Source organism: Telmatherina bonti (genome assembly GCF_933228915.1).
Source record: "Telmatherina bonti genome assembly, chromosome: 20".
In the NCBI taxonomy this organism is placed as follows: Eukaryota; Metazoa; Chordata; class Actinopteri; order Atheriniformes; family Telmatherinidae; genus Telmatherina; species Telmatherina bonti.
The window spans coordinates 9,992,380-10,012,322 of NC_136618.1; the positions used below are offsets into that span (position 1 = coordinate 9,992,380).

The 19,943-nt window shown below is 41.1% G+C and overlaps 1 protein-coding gene across 1 annotated transcript in view; it reads left to right on the forward strand.

The window, feature by feature from the left end:
* abca4a (ATP-binding cassette, sub-family A (ABC1), member 4a) overlaps positions 1 to 19,943 on the forward strand; it is a gene marked incomplete at both ends in the record, with an annotated part of 38,885 nt that continues 18,942 nt past the window's right edge. Inside the window, 9 exons of the mRNA XM_079259351.1 lie at positions 1 to 66; positions 177 to 270; positions 355 to 496; positions 3,072 to 3,211; positions 5,553 to 5,680; positions 6,236 to 6,433; positions 11,778 to 11,867; positions 13,658 to 13,892; positions 14,769 to 14,908. Coding sequence (XP_079115477.1) covers positions 1 to 66; positions 177 to 270; positions 355 to 496; positions 3,072 to 3,211; positions 5,553 to 5,680; positions 6,236 to 6,433; positions 11,778 to 11,867; positions 13,658 to 13,892; positions 14,769 to 14,908 — 1,233 coding nt within the window. The remainder of the gene's footprint in view (positions 67 to 176; positions 271 to 354; positions 497 to 3,071; positions 3,212 to 5,552; positions 5,681 to 6,235; positions 6,434 to 11,777; positions 11,868 to 13,657; positions 13,893 to 14,768; positions 14,909 to 19,943) is intronic.

Below are 19,943 nucleotides of genomic sequence, written 5' to 3' on the forward strand. Positions count from 1 at the left end.
ATGGGGGCAGGAGGACAGCTCAGACTCCTGCTGTGGAAGAACTGGACCATCCGCAGGAGGCAGAGGGTAACTTCTCATCATACTGATGATGCTGCACAATTACAATATAAGTATAATGAAGTATAATGCAAATTTCCAGAAGCAGCTCAGGAGCTAAATGTTTGTGTTTTAACCAGATTCGGTTCTTCATGGAGATCATGTGGCCTGTCGTGCTGTTCATGGGGCTGGTGTGGCTCAGACGGGTGAACCCGCTCTACCGCCAGCATGAATGTGAGGACTTCTAACACTTCACTGATGGAGAGTTTTCCTTTCAGACCGAAGCACAAAAGTCAAACGGCACCTCTTCTCCTGCAGGTCACTTCCCCAACAAGGCCATGCCTTCAGCTGGCGTCCTGCCGTGGATCCAGGGAATCTTCTGCAATGCCAACAACCCCTGTTTCCAGTTCCCCACCCGAGGAGAATCTCCCGGCCTGGTGTCTAACTACAACAACTCCATGTAAGCACAAGTTTTACTCTCACTGAAGATAAACAGGAGGAGTTAAGGTCAGGATTTAAAGCTTTCACTGCATTTCAGACTAGAATCAAGTCAAATACTCTGTCAATGCAATAAGATAACTGTACTTCATGAGATTTCCTAAAACAAACAAAAAAACAACAAAACTCTTGAAAGTCTAATTTGAGTATTTTTATGAAATAAAAAGAAAAAAAACAAAAAAGCTCAAACGGAGTGTTTTAGTACTTCATTTCTCACTTCCAGACAATGATGGATGATACCAGCGTTCTTACTTCGAGGAAACATTTATTTTACGGTGTTTTTTAAATCAATACCAAGGCGATACAAGTGTTACCATCAACCCCTTAACATAGTTGTTCCTAAACTGTAGGGCTGAGCAGATTTATCCAAATATCGACACTATCGATATCAAGGCTAGTATCAGTATCTATCGATACCAGTGAGATGATAACGATATCTTAAAACCATAGCAGATGGCTTTGGGATAAAAGAGCCAAAGTATGTTAATAAGTGCCAATCAATACCAGGTTTAACTATTAAAATTTCCCTGTTGTTTTTATGTTACTCAAACAATTATTTTGTTACTTTATTTACAAACAACAAAAGCCCACATTTAAATTAACCAGGTTTCTTGTTCAAATTTCTAATGAAAAATGTTTAACTCGATAAAAATATTTGCTATTTTTTTAGGAGTTGGAGTTTAACATGTTAATTAAGAATAATTTTTTACAGAAACAATAATGCATTTAAACGCAAAAAGTTAGTCAGTGCATAATTTCCTGGAACGCCGATGACACTGATGCACACCGTACCTCCGCTAGCCAAATTAGCGCCATATTTAGCACTGTTTCAGACTCTTCAGTGATTTTATTTCATTTCACTTATTTTATTTATTACATTAAAAAAAAAACATAAAAATAAATAAAAAAAATAAGACTGCCAATTAAATTAGTCTTGAATGAGAAGGAGCAGAAAGAAGAGCAAACTTGTGATATCTGCCCCTTAATTAATTTCATAATCATCTTATGTCCATTCTTATACATTTTACAATATTCACATACAACATCCAGTTGTTCCAAAATTTGCATTAATTACCCAATAATTACCCATATTTAAAGATAAAACGAGCATCAACAAGTTTAGCGTCTTTTTCTGGTGTTATCAGGGACTCTTGGTTGGTAACCTTAAAAGAACGTGTAGTTTTCTCTTCTTAAAGTTAAAATGACTGTAACATGTTGTAAACTCATAATTAGAGAATAACTGAAGCTGCAGCTGTTAGTTAAAGTATCTAAAATGACACTTTAACTTTTGTTCAGTTTTAGCCAGGAATATTTCTAATTCCTTTTAACTGTTTTAAAAGTTAAACATAAAACAAAAACAAAAACAACAACAACAACAAAAAGGGTTAAAAGCATTTTTCCAGACATTAATAGACCTTGTTTACAATATTAGACCCTTTGGCTGTATTTTGATTTGAAAATATCTTAAAATCCATTTTAAAAAAAAAAAAAAAAAAAAAAAAGTTGCTTTTTGGGGCAAATGTTTTTATTTAAAAAAAAAAAAAAAAAGCAACAAATTGAGATAAATTAATTACAAAGCCTGTAATAATTAGATAAATCGAGTCCCACCTCTAGTGTTTTTATTTAATATGATCATCATCAATAATTATATAAAAAATGTTTAAATGACTAAAATTTAAAGCGAAACGTTTCGGTATCAGCGACACTTGCTCTGGACTTGCCAAAATTTGCAGCATTATCCAGCCCTACCAAATGGGGGCCCCTTAAGGGGCCTAGAGTTATGATAAGGGGGCGGAGCTCATCAGCTCCAATGGGTCATTTCCAAATGGGGCATCCTCTAATCACAGGTGTTTAACTCCAGTCCTAAAGGCCCTTGTCCTGTAGATTTTTGTTGTCTCTATGCTCCACCATGTCTGACTGAAATGAATGGATCAGTGTGAAGAGAAAACCTGAAGTAAAACATTTGATCACAAGCAACAACAATAATATTTGTAGTAGCATAATTATTGTTTTTGAAGTATGTATTTGATAAAATACATCGTATATTAATGTTAAGTTTCAAACTTTAGTTGTCAATAAATGAGGTCAGTTCCAGGACAGGTTTATTATGTGCTGCTGATGAGGTGTAATTGGTCAGATCGAACTGGTATATGGATGCTAGTAGCTTCAGAGTTTGTTTGCTGAGTATCTGTGTGAAATCATAATTTCTTATTAAACCTTCAAAGCGGAGAACTTGACTCATTCACATTGATACAGAGGAACAGTTTTCACAGCTAAAACGACCTGTGAAAGAAATAAAGATGATCTAAAGCAGTGTAAAATAAGCAGATTTAGTAACTAATAAAAAGAAGACAAACTCTAAACATTGTTAGTCATCTCACATATATTTTGTTCTTACTTAGTAAATCACTCTCGAAACAAGATGAAAAGAGGCTGAATAAAAGCTTGGAAGAGCTGGTCAGACGCCATTGTAGCAGTGCCATGTGGTGTTGACGGAGACAGAATAAACCTGTCCTGTGATTGACCTTTCTCTTCAGACTGGCGAGACTCTATTCGGATGCTGAGGAGCTCCTTTTCAGCGACCCGGACTTTCAGCAGGCCGATCGCCTCTGGAAGGAACTGAACGCCATGAGTAACTTCATGGACTCTCTGCGCACTCATCCTGAAAGGATCTCAGGTCAGTGCTCCGAGGTTTCAGCAACATCCTGCGAAAACATCTCAGGAAAGCTGCGGTGGGTTTATTCTGGGCTGTTTTATGGCAGCGCCTGATGCTGCTTTGTGTGAGCTTTAAAGGTGGAGTGTGTAAAATAAAATAAAAAGAAAAGTTGATGACAGAAAATTTATAAAATTTATTATAACTTATTATAACATGATATTATAACATAATATGCTTCAGTTGGTATCTAATTGTTTCCCTGAAGTACCTTTGTTTTAATTCTCTTACAATGATCCATTTATATCCATTTGCTTTGGGTCCATAGATGTGGCAGCTGCCATATTTGGGGCATCATTTTTACTACGGTGTCTCTGAATGGACAAACATCTCTGTGTGTAAAGAGAAAACCCTCTGAGCTATAAAGCTGCACTACCAGCTTGATAGGAGCTAGATCACCGTTTAGGATAAGTAACGCCTTCACAGAACCATAGAAGAAGATGGTAAACGTGCCGTCAACGCTGCGCCTGAGGCCACTGGATCCACTCACAGATGAAAACATGTTTAGATGAACTTTGGCCACTGATGGCCACCGTCCATTCACAGCTGTGTGTGGCTTTGGAAGTCATTTCTAGATGTCAGTAATTCTTAGACATGGCACTTTTAAGCTTTAAAACTGGGACGGTGTGGTAAATTGGGATGGAGTTGACTGTTTAGGTAATCTATGGAGGTTTTCCAGACATTTATATCCCATCCAGGAGATTGACAATAAAGCCAGTGTTTATTTGGAGATTCTATGATTGCGTCTTGGTTTAAAATCCTCACCAGGGTGTCCAGCTCCAGTTCTTTAGGGCCATGTATCCCTGCTCCAACATAAATGGCTCAAATTAGTCAGTCCTTGTGCAGAACTTCATTGGCTGTTTGATCCATTTAATGAAAGCCAGGTACGTTGGAGCAGGGATTGTTATCACGGCTACGTTGCTAAGAGACCTTTAATTTCGCCAGGAAGTCATGATGAAGGAACGTCTTGTTAAACTTTCCACCCATCAGAGAGCTTAATACGACCGTAATGTCCAATCAGGAGCAGCCAAACATAAAAAAGTGAGAAGAAAGTCATATTTTTGTCTGCAAAGCCAATAAAAAAAAAAAAAAAAAAAGTTCTCTGTGGCTGTTTTAAAGCAAAAAAGATGTTTTTGATGCACAAAAAGCAGCTACGTTGGAATTAGTTTCGAGAGACTATTAGGTAAATGCAGTTTGCTTGTTTTGGTTGGACTTTATCAATTAATACTTTCATTTTACATCATTTTAGCCTCACAATTGGACAACTGAGACGCTCCTCAAACCATAACACCAGATTAAAAGCGTTGAGCTCCATTAAGAAAATAAATAAATAAATAAATAATAAATTACTAAATAAAAATCTGATGGACCAAATAAAGCAACGACTTGGAGCTTTAAGGGTTACGTTAAGTTAACCTTTGTAGGTCTGCTTCCAGGTACCTCTTTGTAAAAGTGTAAGGATTTGATCTGGGAAATCATGTTGGCATCACACCTCACACACTTTCCCGTCAGTCTGGACGCTGTAACACCATTATATCATATGGTCTTAGGACGCGCCTTTAACCTAAGCTGCTTAGTTTCCCACCTGTTTATTTCACAGATTTGTGGCGGTTCATGTGCCATCCGTCCACTCGACGCACACTCCTTCCTCCTTCAGGGACAGCACGTTGACTGCTCTGTGTTCATGAACACATGGGCAGTGTTTTCTATAAACAACATGTTTCTACACTGGCAAAATAAACCTCAGCGATGGGAATGACGCGGAGTGTTGTCCGGCCTGCGAATGGCAAGAACTGGACGCTCCTTATGCTGCCACTTTCATGGAGAAGTGGACTAACAGCGATCCAGACCCACATTCCTCTCAAGTTCCCATGATCCCAGAGAAAGAGAACAGAGTTATTATGAGAACAAAGTTATGTAACCGGTGAATGTGACTCACGGCTGCTCATATTAAACAAACAGAAAAAGTTCTCCCATGTCTCCCAGTTGTCTCCCATGTTGTTTCCACGGATGCATCGCAGTGAGTTCTGCTTTGGATGGAGGCCAAAACCTGCTCTCTGTCTTGCAAAGAAAACTTTCTACAAGCACAGGCAGGCAGCTAGCAGTGTGACATCGCTGAGGACACCTCGTCCTGAGCTCCTTTTCCGATAACGAAGCCCACTTGTTGCCACTTGTTCAGGATGTGAGTTTGTAACAACCCAGATTTTTCCAGCTCAACCAGTTTTTATTCACAGTGACTCCAAAGTAAACTTGTCGATTAAAGTCAACGGTGCATGAACTTTTCTACGACTCTGTGTTTCTGCAGGTCGGGGGTTGAAGGTGGAGACGATCCTGAAGGATGACGAGACCTTAACGTCATTCCTGCTGAGAGACATTCCTCTTACAGAGTCTGTGGTGTACTATCTAGTTAATGCCCAAATCAGGCCTGAACAGGTACTTTTACACATTAAACACACACAATAAAACCAAGAATTCACGTGAATATGCTGTTACCAGCTGCTTTAGTGGGAGTACCTCGCTAAAACCGGTTTGCAGCTTATTTTTCAACAAGGTGTTGGAAACATTCCTCAGAGATTTTGCACCAATTTGACCTGATAGCATCCCACAGTTGTTCAAAAACCCCAGTAAATATTCAGACCAACAACCATGCCATGTTTAAAGTCCCTTAAATCCCTTAAAATAAAAATAAATAAAGTCCCTTTGATCCCCTTTCTTCTTCATTCTGATCAGTTCTGATCAATGTGAACTTCAGCAAGTCATCTTCATCATGTCTTCATACGTTTATTGAGTTTCTACCACATGATTGGCTGACTTGATATCTGCCTTAATAAGCAATTGAACAGATGAAGCTAAAAAAATGGCCTGTAAGTGAAAACCACTTTAATCTGGAGACACGAAGCAGGAATACAACCAGACCTTCTGCCGTTGGATGTTTTGAGCCATGAGCCATCACTTCTCAGTGGATCATCTGAACATCTTCTGTTCCAGTTTGCTTTTGGGGTCCCAGAACTGCATTTAAAAGACATCGCCTGCAGCCTGAACCTGCTGGAGCGATTCCTGATCTTCCCGAACCGCAGAGGCGTCTACGCCGTGCGCAACGCCATGTGCCTCCTGACCCCGCAACGGCTGCAGCTCATTGAAGACAAGTTCTACGCCAACGTGGACTTTTTTAAGCTCTTCCGGCTGGTCAGTGTTGGTATTTTCTTGGATTTACAAGGCTAATATGACTAATATTTTCATATATAAGCAATTTTTTTTTTACAAAACTTCTGCACAACAAAACTTAATTGTTCTGTCATTTCCTTTTAAGCACTTTGTCAGTATTTCCACCCTCCTTACGGCTTTGCCAACCATCCGTATTCAGAGATGTCATCTAATGACAGTTTGGCACGTCTGTTGGTTTCTGCAGAAAAAAAACACACCATACAGCTGTATTTGGACACGTACCATTTGGACTACTGCCATATTTCTGAATTTACTTGCAAAACAAATCAGAGGACTGGGCCAAGTGTTGACTGAATGACTTGAAACTGTGCTGGACAGAAACTGTTTCAAATTTGGCAGCAATCAGTAGTTAAACAACACCATAAAAACTCATTTTCAGTCACAGTTCACACATCATTAATGCATTTGTAGGGCTTAGAAACCGCACAAAGAAAGTAAAACTTCTACCATTTCTTAAAGTGGAACTATTATGTGCATTTCAGGGTAATTTATTTTTATTTCTGAGACCAGAAGGGCTGGGATTGATGGAGTTATTGCCACAAATCGCTTTGTTTACGTCAGACCGACCCTCTCCGTAGGCTGTCAGATCAGCCTGTGGGCAAAACGAGTGGATTGAGACTCTTCCGCATTAAGCCCCGCCTCCTGCCACTGCACTACATCGGGAGCGCGCACCGCAACTGCTTTCGCCGTCATTGTAACGTCTCATAAACAGAAGGATTAGGCTCATATGAACTTAATGAAAAAACAAAATACAATGTCAACACATAGCATACAGCCCTACATGTTGGAACCTGAATCAGACCCTGAAAACGAAGTGGAAAACAGCAACCCACAGCAACGAATGCAGCAGGATGTCTCTCTTTGGTAAACTCACCAGCCATCGTTGGAAATAACTTTATCCCACGTTTTCCACCCGCCTGATGTATTTGTACATGCCCTTGTTAACCAGTAGAAGGTAACCAATCACCGAACCTTCTCCCCCGGGACGTCACAAGGATTTTCAAGTGGAAAAAACTCCCTAAAACGACGCATTTTTCGTCGCCATGGAAACTGAACGGAGAGCGTGCTGGAACTCAAACTCAAACTCAAACATGCGTTTAGGTGATAAAAACAGTGCCGTTCACTTGTCTGATGAGGATTCAACACTGTAACACTGCAGAAAGCTCAGAAAACTCCAAATACCATCATAGCACCCTTTTAAGTTTAATGTTTGGAGGCACGATTTTTTAGAAAAACCCTCAGATTAAAAATGCAGTAAATTGTAACGGCTGGCTGGAGGTGAGGTGTGGACCCAATTGCAGAGACGCAGACGGAGATTTAGAGCCAAGGCTGGTTTTGTTGTTGAGCCGCAGGAACACAGGACACTAGGCATACAAGTGAGTTACTAACACAATGAATCCGCAACAAAGATCTGAAACCGAGGGTATAAATACACTGAACACAGCAAGACGCAGGTGAAAAAAATCTACTAAATGAACCCAGTTGAACTAAATCAACAGGAACAAAAGCTAAACAAGACATAAGGGAGCTAAACAGAAAAAACTACAAAATAAAACAGGAAAACGAAGACACGAAAAGTCCAAACCATCACAGTAAGTGACATTTTAAACAGTTTTTTTCTTTATTCTTTTCAGCAAATCTGAACCAAAATGCAGAAAAACTAAGCTCAATGCTTTCATTGCTTGTAATCACATGACATTATTAGTTCGGAGTAGCATGAAGTGGTGTCCAGCCTAGCTTATGCGATTAACCTGTTCTTGATCTTGGAAAAATACCTTAAATTTGCAATGCTTTTGGCCTTTTCAAGAGTCAAAATCCTGAAAGTGATAGAAAATACTTCAATGTCAGACATTAAAAAGGAAAAACAAGACAAATATTTCAGGAGAAGACGCTGAGAAAAGTAAATTGCAAATTTTTGTTGCTATCAAAATGTTACATTGAGTTACATTGTTCTCCAAGATTCTCCAGTTAACAGATTAACTGGACAGGTGGGGGTTTCAGGATGAAGGAGGATCCATCAAAAACTCAAAATTTTGGGCCAAACTTGATCAGAGAATCATAAATGGCTTGTATTCATGTGGCATCAGCTCTGCTTTGCTAGTTATCTGTAACATCAAGCGGTGGTCTCGCTAGCTGACTGTGTTGTCAGCTTGATCTCATTTGTGTTGTTTTTGGTTGTTCCAGTTGTTCATGAGACCAATCGAGGTTACTTCAGGGTTATCAGTTAGTCATAAAAAAGGCAGAATAAGGATTTAATGAAAAGACATGGATGAGTGTTTTGTGAAGATCAGAGTCAAATCATGTCACAGTTTACAGCGATCACTTGATTAACGATTTTAAATCACTTTACTTCAGCTGGTTGGGGTCCTTCTCTGCCATGTTCTGCTAGGCTGTGGCTAAATCAAAGCTCATGAGGAGTTACAAGCCGTAGCTGCTTTATTTGTTTTACTTGTACAGATTATGGTTGCTAAGCAACAGCACAAGTTGAGCTCATTTTAACTTGAGCTTATCTTTTAGCTTCATTCACCAGGAGACAAAATAAACTGGAGGCTTACAAAGAACCTAGACCAGTACTACTCAGTTATGGCTGGTGTTCTGCAGGTTTTCAATGTTTTCCCGCTCCAACTCACTTGAACTCAAATGAAATGGATCCAGCAGCCTATTAAATTCAGTACAATGACTTGTAAATTTGAGCCAGGTGTGTTGAAGCAGGGAGAGATTGTAAACCTGCAGGACTGTGGACTGAGTAGCCCTGATCTAGACAGTGTTGGAGTGAAACAAGTGCGTGGCGTCAAAGTTTAACATAACTTGATGTTTTTTAAGGAATTCACATGATTTGGTTTGTTTGACCACCTTTTCATTCCTCAAGCATAAACTCCTCAATACAGCAAAGTGTTGCAGAGTTAAATCCTAGTCCACCCGGTGACCGGTTGATCTTAAAATCCTGTCACCACCGTGGATGTAGCTTTGCATTGTGTAAATGACCGGCGCTCCAGTTCAGCCCAAATCATCGGCACGTTTATTCTGCACAAAATGAAATGAAATGCAGCTTTACGAGGAGCAGTAAAAAAGACAGCTGAGCCGACCCAGTACTCCTGCCAGTGACAAGAAACCCCGTTTAAGCCAGACAAGAGAACACGCATACGGTGCCGGCTAGCTAACACACTTCCTGCACAATATGGAGTTTAAAACTTAACAAAAACATTTCTTCTCCATCAACGCTTACTGCATATGAACTGGGAACACAACAATAAACTTAGTAAACCCGTTTTCTCACATTCGCTCTTTTTTTATTTTATTTATTTTAAAAAAAAAATTTTTTTCTTTTTTTTTTTCTTTTTTCTTTTTTTATTTTATTTTGTTATTTTTTTTATTTATTTATTTTATTTTATTTTTTTCACATTCGCTCTTTTAAAGAAATTTCTAGAAAGCAAATTATTGTCAAGCGCTCCAAACAGGCTTACCTTCCTCTGCAGCAGCCGGAAGCAGCCGGAGGGAGAAAGCGCTATTCATGTGATGACATCACGAACAGTTACAAGCGTAAATTAAAACCACAGAACTCACAAATTAATTTTCGCTAATAATGAAATAAAATAGTAACATACTAAAACAAAATACAGAATAAAAATTAAATAAACGAATAAGAAAAAGATAAAGCAAGTGAAGGAGTTTTGGTGGAATGCATTACATTTTTCTACATGTTACACATGCAACAGGGCGATGATCCCAACACAGCAGCAAGTCTAGAAGGACTAACAATGAAAAGAACTGGGGTGTAAATCCTGCGCTGCAAACTTCAACAAACTGATGCAATGTTGGAAAGAAGACTGGATAAAAAGTCTTTACCAGCTTTAAGAAACCATGACTCAGCTATTTCTCCTTTTGCACCAAAACCAGCTGCAAGATTTGCACAAATTCCTGCAGGACTTCTGTCCAGCTTCCCGCTTGCACGCTGCTTTCAACACATCTCCATCTCAAAACCTGAAATCAGACGTAGCCCATGTTTAAATCCTGCCAACACAATAGATAATAAGCTGTTTGTGTTGGTTTACAGGGTTGTGACTCACAGGGTGGAGCAGGTGGCTCTCAGGGAAACTCATAAACAAGCCATTATTCTCCACTTGTGTTCAAAAAGAAAAAAACCCAACATAAAAAAAATAGCTGTTTTTATCAGAGACATGCAGTCAAGATCATTTTAATGGTCATTCTTTAAAACAAGAGAGTAAATTTGCAGCAGGAGGTTAAATGAAAGATTAAAAGAGGTCAAGTCAACAACCTATAAAGCATTAGCTGACCACAGACTTGACCTTTTTTCTATTATTAGCTGAGAGTAGAGGCTGCTGTTTTTAGCAATCACTGGGAGTAAACATTAGCCACGACAAGGCCAACGACAACAGAAGCTGCCTTCTTCCTCACATTCATCCAACACAATCCCGAGGAGCTGTGCCATGAGGGCTCGGCGTTGCCAGCATGGCGTCATGTGTTGTTATTTACACTGCTTTCAGCTTGCAGATACAGCTGCGGGACAGGAAGGATGTTTCTGATGCTTCCTCAACCGACCAGCCTATTGTGAACTTTCTGGAAGTTCTTCAATTAAAGATTTTATCTCCTGACGTCTCCGTATATTCATAAAATGTTTAAGAAACAGGTGTGAAAGTGTTGTTTTTATAAGGAAATATGGTGTGATAGTTGTAAAAAGGTGAATGTTTTCTCGTACAGTTGTGCTCATATGTATTCATACCCTTTCATTAAAGAAGGAAAAAAACAGCTGCCTGTAAAATAAGCTAAATACAATAATAAATAAATATTTTATAAAAATCATTACATTATTTTCTAATTCTGGTTCAATAGAAATATTTTTTTTTAAAAAGCAAACAAATAAGATAATTTATTACATATTACATCACTCATAAACTAATATTTAGTTGCACAATCCTTTAATGTTTCCACTCCAGTCAGGTGTTTTCTGTTCCTCTCAGTCAGACTTCTGCACCTGTTGACAGGTATTTTGTCCCACTGTTCAACAGAAAAGTCTCTAATTTGTCCAGGACCCATTTGTTTGTTTGTTTGTTTTTCTTTCTTCAACTCAATAAAATGAAAAAACAATGTCTTCTATTACTAAATTATATATTTGCAAATTTTTAGTTATTGTTCCTTTTTTAAGTCTCCAGTTATTTGAGTGACTGTTGTAAATTCAGCCTTTTCTTTAATGAAAGGGGATGAAGACATATGAGCACAACTGTAGCTGTCGAGGTGAAAAGATGATTAAGGAACTAATTTAATCTACTTTTGTGTTTTTCTGCAGCTTCCTCGTGTCTTGGATAATTACTCCAATGGGATCGACATCCACTTCTGGGTCCGGGTCGTCTCGGCTGTTTCAGACAAACTGCGAGAGGTGAGCGGTGGCCCGAGGCAGCCCCCATTCAAAAGTTCACTCTTTCCTATTTTTGGCCATCAGGAAACAGTTGCTTCCTCCTGGCTGAGAATTTACGCAAACAGACAGAGGTGGTGGTGGTGGTGGTGGTGGGGGGGGGTCTGGTAGAGAACATTAGGAAGGCTAAATTCAGAAAGGGCCCATTTATCCTCGAAGACAGATAAGTCCTTATCATGGGCCGATCCAACAGCAGTAACAGAGACAGCTAAAGGAGAGGCTAACATGATGGCTGCTGAATAAATGATCTGTTTAAATCTTTAAACTTTCATTCTGAGGTAGCCTTTGGCTGCTCCTCGTGCTGCATAAAGATCAGGATGTGCAGCAACTTCACACTCAGTCTGACTGTCAGACACTCAGATTTGTGGTGAGTGTTTTCCTCGGACATTAATTGTAGCTGACAGTCGGACATCCTGTTGGCCAGACAGTTGTCTCTTTCAGAAGGACGTTAACACAACTTAGTCATTTCTCCTTCCGTAAAGCTCAGGTAGACGCAGCTATCTGCTGTTCAGACTCACAACATCCGACTACATGTGAGAATGTAGAGTAGTGGGATGCAACATAACTTTGTTTAGCAGCTGCTACTTCTCAGATGTGCTAAAATACATAAGATAAAACTCTTTAATCGTCTTTGTACGAGCAAACACAAAGAAATCTCAAAGGAAACCTCTTAATTTTTTGCGCTATTATGAGGTTTCTTTTTTTTTTTAGAAATATTTTGCAAAAGTGGAAACACTTTTTCCACATTTGTGTCTGCAGATGTGACGTAGGGTGTCATGTGACCAGTTCATTTATGTCAAAGATGGAGCAATATAGAGCAAAGAAAAGAAAATTTCAGAGTTTTACAATGATTTAGAAAGAAAAAAAGCTGTGGCAAATAGAAAATATATAGAAAAAGAAAATATAACAAATCTAGCATAGTTTTCAGTCCTATAAGTACACATTTTGGCATTTTTATAGCTTCCTTGCTACATTTGCTTGGTGTAAAAAAAAAAAAATACTATCATGGCTTCAATTAGCTCAACTCTGCGTGTTGTTGTTGGCTTGTTGCTTGGCAACTGCTGTCTTGACTGGTAAAACTTTTAATTTAGCTTCAATTTAGCTAACAGAAGCTCACAGAAAAGGACTGTTAAGCTCATGAAGTAACACAATTGACCAAAATGATAGCAAACTCTGCCACGATTTGACTCAGCTCCTTTTGATCCTTTTGATTTTTTCATAAAATCTCCTTCTTGCGTTCTCTTTTTATGACTTGACAAGACCTGAAATTACCTTTATAAGTTTCACAACTTGAATGTAAACTACACAAACATGATGCATATTTAAGAAATGAAAAACATGCACACAACTCATGAGGTCTATATGTATATATTTTTTTTATATTACCTGTATTTTAATCTTATTTTGTTTGGTGATCTTGAGCATCCTGAAAGGCACCTTAGAAAATAAAATGCATTATTATTATGTGACATCACATGAATTAATTAATATTTTAATGAGTTTGGCACAAAGTGATTTGCTTCGTGTTAACTTTTGTTAATAGTCATTGGTGAAATCTTTTTTTCTAACCAATCCTGACACCCTAACCAGGCGCCATGCTATGATAGATACATATAATTAATTATACATTGTCTGCAATAATTAAATGTCTCACTTCACAACCTGGCAACTTCTCATGAAGCTTCTTCTGGTTTGTGTTTATATAATTTTGTCACCCAGCATTAGAGCTAATCTTCATCTTTATCTTTTTGCAGTTCTTCCAGAGGAGTAACTCCAGAGACTTCCTTCAGGTCATGAGGCCTCTCTTCCAGAAAAATCTGTCCTTCAGGCAAGTGATGGCTGCAGCCTCCAACCTGATTTGTGGCTACACAGAGGGGGCTTTCTCCCGAGTCACCTCCTTTAACTGGTACGAGGACAATAACTACAAAGCCTTTCTGGGGATCGGGAGCGGCAGGGCCAAAAGAGACTACACATATGACAACAGCACCAGTGAGTTTATATTAGCCTGTTTGCTAAGTAGATTAAATAGCGTTGAGTATTCCTTATTTATTAATGGGAAAATGATAAAAGCTAAACTTGCGCCACTGCATAATGCTGGAAAACTGACTTAAATTGATTATGTCTGTCAAATGCATTGAGATGACGATGCTGTAAACTGGCTGAATTGGATTTATAGACACCAAATCGCAAAATATAGGCCTGTTTATGTCCCCTCAAAATTCTCCAAATCCCCAAAAAAATGGTTATATATTTTATAAACTGAAATTATATGGGACTCAGAGGGTTGTGAAGGTCGTGATGACAGCAGGATTTGTTTGCTTTATTAAAATGCTTTTGTATGTCAGCTTGCAGGCCAGGCTTATTAAGAAATTAAATTTATTTTTCTGCATGTTCCACATTTAAAAAGTAGTGCAAGAAAATGATTTTTGTTTGATACAGCAAAGGCGAGGGGCTTTGATTTGATTCATTAAACTGATTTCACTTATTACACTTTGACTAGGAGAGTTGTTGCATTTGCAATAGTTTGATTCTATTCTATTCTATTCTATTCTATTCTATTCTATTCTATTCTATTCTATTCTATTCTATACTATTCTATAGTCATTTAGCAGACGCTTTTATCCAAAGCAACTTACAACAAGTGCGAACAAGAGTGAGAACAATACAAGCAGTTCATGTTAATACTGATTCAATGTTGTGCCAAATCATGGCACCAGCGGTAAAGCAATAACATCAACGATAATGAGAACTGTTTCGCTTAACGTTCCCACAATGTGTTGTGGTGAGCATGAAAAGATCCATTTACTCAGCTTGATTAGATGTTACCTACTGGACTTTAATGCAACAGTATATGTTTCCCTTCAGCTCCTTTCTGCAATGATCTGATGAAAGAACTGGAGTCCGACCCCGCCAACAGGATCGTGTGGAACGCCGTCAAGCCGATGCTGATGGGCCGGATCCTCTACGCTCCAGACTCACCGGCTGTCAGGAAGATCATACGAAACGTAAGCAACGCGCCTGATGATTTGCTAATAAAAAGTGATTAAAAAAAATCAGCTTGTTGAACTTAAAAAGGTGAATAAATATTCAAATTACAGCTAAAGAAGCGTGATATGACAGATGACCACCCATGGATTCTTTTTTTTACCACCCAACAACATCCATATTTTTGTTTTTCTTTCGAGCACACAAATCCGATGCAGGGGACAATGATTTTCACCCCCAAAAAGGGGATCAACTTCCCCCCTGTCACATTCAGCCTTTTGTATCCAGATGTAGATAAGTGCTGGTTGAAGCCCCTGAAGGGGGGCAGCAGTCATGGATGGCTTGGTCCCAATGGAGGAACACAAGCTGACCGACTGTGGTGGCTGCTATGCAGCCCGCTGGCGCCGTGGCTTTTCTGGTGTCTTGTCCTTACAGAATAGATACACACAGACTTGTGTGTCTTTTGGGCCCCCCCCCCCCTTGTGTCCAACCTTTAATGACCTCTTTGACTTTACAAGACTGAAAACATCCTCTCTACAAGCTCTGGTTGTTGCATTCTCCTCAGCATCTTTGGAGCAGCTCGAAGTGAAGACGCAGGATGTATCATGTTTAGTGTGAGCGTTGGAAAGCCCAGTGTATCTCATACTGATACTTTAACCTGCTGGTGTACCAGACATGCTGGTGACACAAATGATGTTACCAGTAAATATGTATTTTAGTCTTCTTTCCAAGTATCTTAATGTGTTATACACCACTGGACAGCTAAGATGCCTGAGATGTGAATGATGTATATTATTCTACTCTACAATCAGGACTTTAGATTTATTTATAGATGAATTTATTTCAGACCAAGTGCCAATTTATCTTAGAAGCTACACCATGCTCCAGAAACAGATGATACAAGAACTATCCTGTTTTATCAGAAAGTAGTCTTTTATCCTGTTGAGGGTTAAAATTGCAGGAATTTCTGTGGTTAAACAGGTTCAGAATCAAAGCAGAGATTATTTTCACAAGTTATGAAGTTAGAAACAAGAAGAAACAATTGTGCGAAATCTTTAGAAAACCTTTTCTAAAGCAGCTTCTTCTACCTTCAGAATATTTCTAAAATCAGAAACATCCCGTCCTCTTTAGTTGATCCAATACACTTAAGTCGCAGTTCTGACTGCCTTCGTACATTGGCTGCACATGCAAATAGAAAACACTTAAACGGCCGGCTTCTGTGCAACTCTATATCTCACTGTTCAAGATGAACCCATTGGAACTGTGTTGAAGTGACGATGAGGAGTTTTGTATTAAATATGTTGTAAAACAAGACGTCAATAGAGTTTGAGGAGCACAGAGGAGATGTCGTCACTGTAGCAGCTGCCAGTGAGAAATCCAGTTTCAGAGTATGAAACTTTGTCAGGGATCCACCAACTCCAGTCCTCTTGGGCCAGTGACCCATAATTAACCCTTTAATTTCAGCCAGGTGTGTTGCAGCAGGGAAAGGTCCTTTATACCAAAGGCCACGGCCATTCTTGGCACAACAAAATGAGCAGCGGTTGACTTGATCTGCTGCAACTTTGCTTTATGATTCTTGTTCCCCTTTTTAGTGTTTTAAATGCATTTGTGTTTTTAAATTGCTCCAATCCAGTGCTATGAGGTGCATGCAGGTTGTGATGATAAGCCAAAGAAAATTTTCCAATTTGTGGAAAACAAAGATCTATTCTATTCTATTCTATTCTATTCTATTCTATTCTATTCTATTCTATTCTATTCCATTCTATTCCATTCTATTCTATTCTATTCTATTCTTTTCTAAAAGCTGTAGGACCTTTAGGATCTGGACTTGGTGATCCTGGTTTATGTGGTGTGCCGTACAAGGGGTCGTTGCAGTAGTGGAATCTGGGTGTGATAAAAGCATGGTTCCAGCTTTCAGCTGGAGAAATGATGGCTGGAGACAGGCGATAATATTCAGGTGGAAGAATGGTCCCAGTATTTCTTCTCATAGGTACTCCTGATGATAGTCTGCTTTGTGTTTTTTACAGCGGTCATGAGTTGTTTTCTGTCCTGTTTCTTTACAGGTGTAGCAGCTGAATATCTGTTTTCTATTCAGTTGTACAGTTGATGTTGGTTTCTATCCATTCACTATTAAATGTAACTTAGAAATAACCAAAAGAAAGTACAATGCTAAAATTCCAAGATCAAAACTTAGTTTCTTTGTATCATGGGTGTAAAATGAATATTCAATGGGTCAAAATTTAAAATTGGACAAACTAGTGGGGCCAACATTGATATTCCAGATATAATATTGAACCTCATAGATCAGTGGCAAAATCACAGGTGTGTTCAGCTACTGTGTTTCTGCTCAGGCTCTCATTTGAAAATGCTTGTTTTTTTTCCCTCTGGGCTCACAAATGGGGTTATTTAACCATTTCTGCTGCAGTAGCTTCAAGTTGCTATGACTGCTGTCCACAGAGGAGAAAGTCCTGTCATGATTAATGCAGCAAACCACCACCGGGTTTGTAATATTGGCAGTACATGTGGTGTATAATACAGCGGGCCAGCTTTGGAGTCATTTAGTTGAATGTCGTCAGCATTGCAGTGACAATGGAGAACATTGCAGCAGATGGTGTAACCCTGAGGAAACATGTAAAGTGTGAAAGAAAAAGGACCAAGCAGTGAACCCTGGGGGACACCTTGGGAAAGTGGCGCTATGGATGATGAGTAGTTGTTGACATAAACAAATTGTTTATGATTTGTGCTGGTGTCCCCAAACTTTGTCCTGGACAAAGCAGTCTTTGGTGTTCAGGCTCCTCTCTGTTTCTGTTTCAATGAGCTAAACCATTTTTTCTTTATGTATTTCTGCACGTTGACATCTGGGAAGCATCTTAAACATAGCTTCTAGATGAGTTTATCTGTTTTACAGCATCGTGTCACATGAACAGCCTCCCGTGGGCTCACCATCTGCGGGAGGAGCCGTAGGGGTCGGGTGCAATGTGAGCTGGGCGGCAGCAAGGGGCGGGGACCCTGGCGGTCCGATCCCCGGCTGCAGAAGCTGGCTCTAGGGACGTGGAACGTCATCTCTCTGGTGGGGAAGCAGCCTGAGCTTGTGCGCGAGGTTGAGCGGTTCCGACTAGATATAGTTGGACTCACCTCGACGCATGGCTTGGGCTCTGGAACCATTACCCTCGAGAGGGGCTGGACCTTCTTCCACGGCTTCGGCCGTTGCCGAGGCAAAAACTCGGGCATGGGAGGAGTTCGGCGAGGCCATGGAGAAAGACTTCCGGATGGCTTCGAGGAGATTCTGGTCCACCATCCGGCGGCTCAGGGGGGGGAAGCAGTGCTCCATCAATACTGTGTACAGTGGAGATGGGGTGCTGCTGACCTCAACTCGGGACGTTGTGGGTCGGTGGAGGGAATACTTCGAAGACCTCCTCAATCCTACCAACACGTCTTCCCATGAGGGAGCAGAGCTGGTGGACTCAGGGGTGGACTCTCCTATCTCTGGGGCTGAAGTCGCTGAGGTGGTCAAAAAGCTCCTTGGAGGCAAGGCCCAGGGGGTGGATGAGATCCGCCCGGAGTTCCTTAAGGCTCTGGATGCTATGGGGCTGTCCTGGCTGACACGCCTCTGCAGCATCGCGTGGACATCGGGGGCAGTACCGCTGGATTGGCAGACTGGGGTGGTGGTCCCCTTTTTAAGAAGGGGGACCGGAGGGTGTGTTCCAATTACAGGGGAATCACACTCCTCAGCCTCCCTGGTAAGGTCTATTCAGGGGTCCTGGAGAGGAGGGTCCGCCGGATAGTCGAATCCCGGATTGAGGAGGAGCAGTGTGGTTTTCGTCCTGGTCGCGGAACAGTGGACCAGCTCTATTATACCCTCTCTGGGGTCCTGGGGGGGGGCATGGGAGTTTGCCCAACCAGTCTACATGTGCTTTGTGGACCTGGAGAAGGCATTCGACCGTGTCCCCCGGGGGCTCCTGTGGGGGGTACTCCGGGAGTATGGGGTACCGGACCCCCTTATACGAGCTGTCCGGTCCCTGTACGACAGGTGTCAGAGCTTGGTCCGCATTTCCGGTAGTAAGTCGGATTCGTTTCCGGTGAGGGTTGGACTCCGCCAAGGCTGCCCTTTATCACCGATTCTGTTCATAACTTATATGGACAGAATTTCTAGGCGCAACCGAGGGGTTGAGGGGATCCGACTTGGTGGCCTCAGGATTGGGTCCCTGCTTTTTGCAGATGACGTGGTCCTGTTGGCTTCATCTGGTCGTGATCTCCAGCTCTCGCTTGAGCGATTCGCGGCCGAGTGTGAAGCGGCTGGGATGAGAATCAGCACCTCAAAATCTGAGACCATGGTCCTCAGCCGGAATAGGGTGGATTGCCCTCTCCGGGTCGGGAGTCAGGTCCTGCCTCAAGTGGAGGAGTTTAAATATCTCGGGGTCTTGTTCACGAGTGAGGGAAGGATGGAGCGTGAGATCGACAGACGGATCGGTGCGGCGTCTGCAGTAATGCGGGCTCTGCGCCGGTCTGTCGTGGTGAAGAAGGAGCTGAGCCAGAAGGCGAAGCTCTCGATTTATCAGTCGATCTACGTTCCTACCCTCACCTATGGTCATGAGCTGTGGGTCGTGACCGAAAGAACGAGATCTCGTATACAGGCGGCTGAAATGAGTTTCCTCCGCAGGGTGGCCGGGCTCTCCCTTAGAGATAGGGTGAGGAGCTCAGTCATCCGGGAGGGGCTCAGAGTAGAGCCGCTGCTCCTTCGCATCGAGAGGAACCAGTTGAGGTGGCTCGGGCATCTGGTCAGGATGCCTCCTGGACACCTCCCTGGTGAGGTGTTCTAGGCACGTCCCTCGGGGAGGAGACCCTGGGGAAGACCCAGGACACGCTGGAGGGATTACATCTCTCGGCTGGCCTGGGAATGCCTCGGGATCCCCCCCGCAGAGTTGGCAAATGTGGCTGGGGAGAGGGAAGTCTGGGCTTCCCAGCTTAGGCTGCTGCCCCCGCGACCCGACCCCGGATAAGTGGCAGAAGATGGATGGATGGATGGATGGATGTCACATGAACACATAACACACA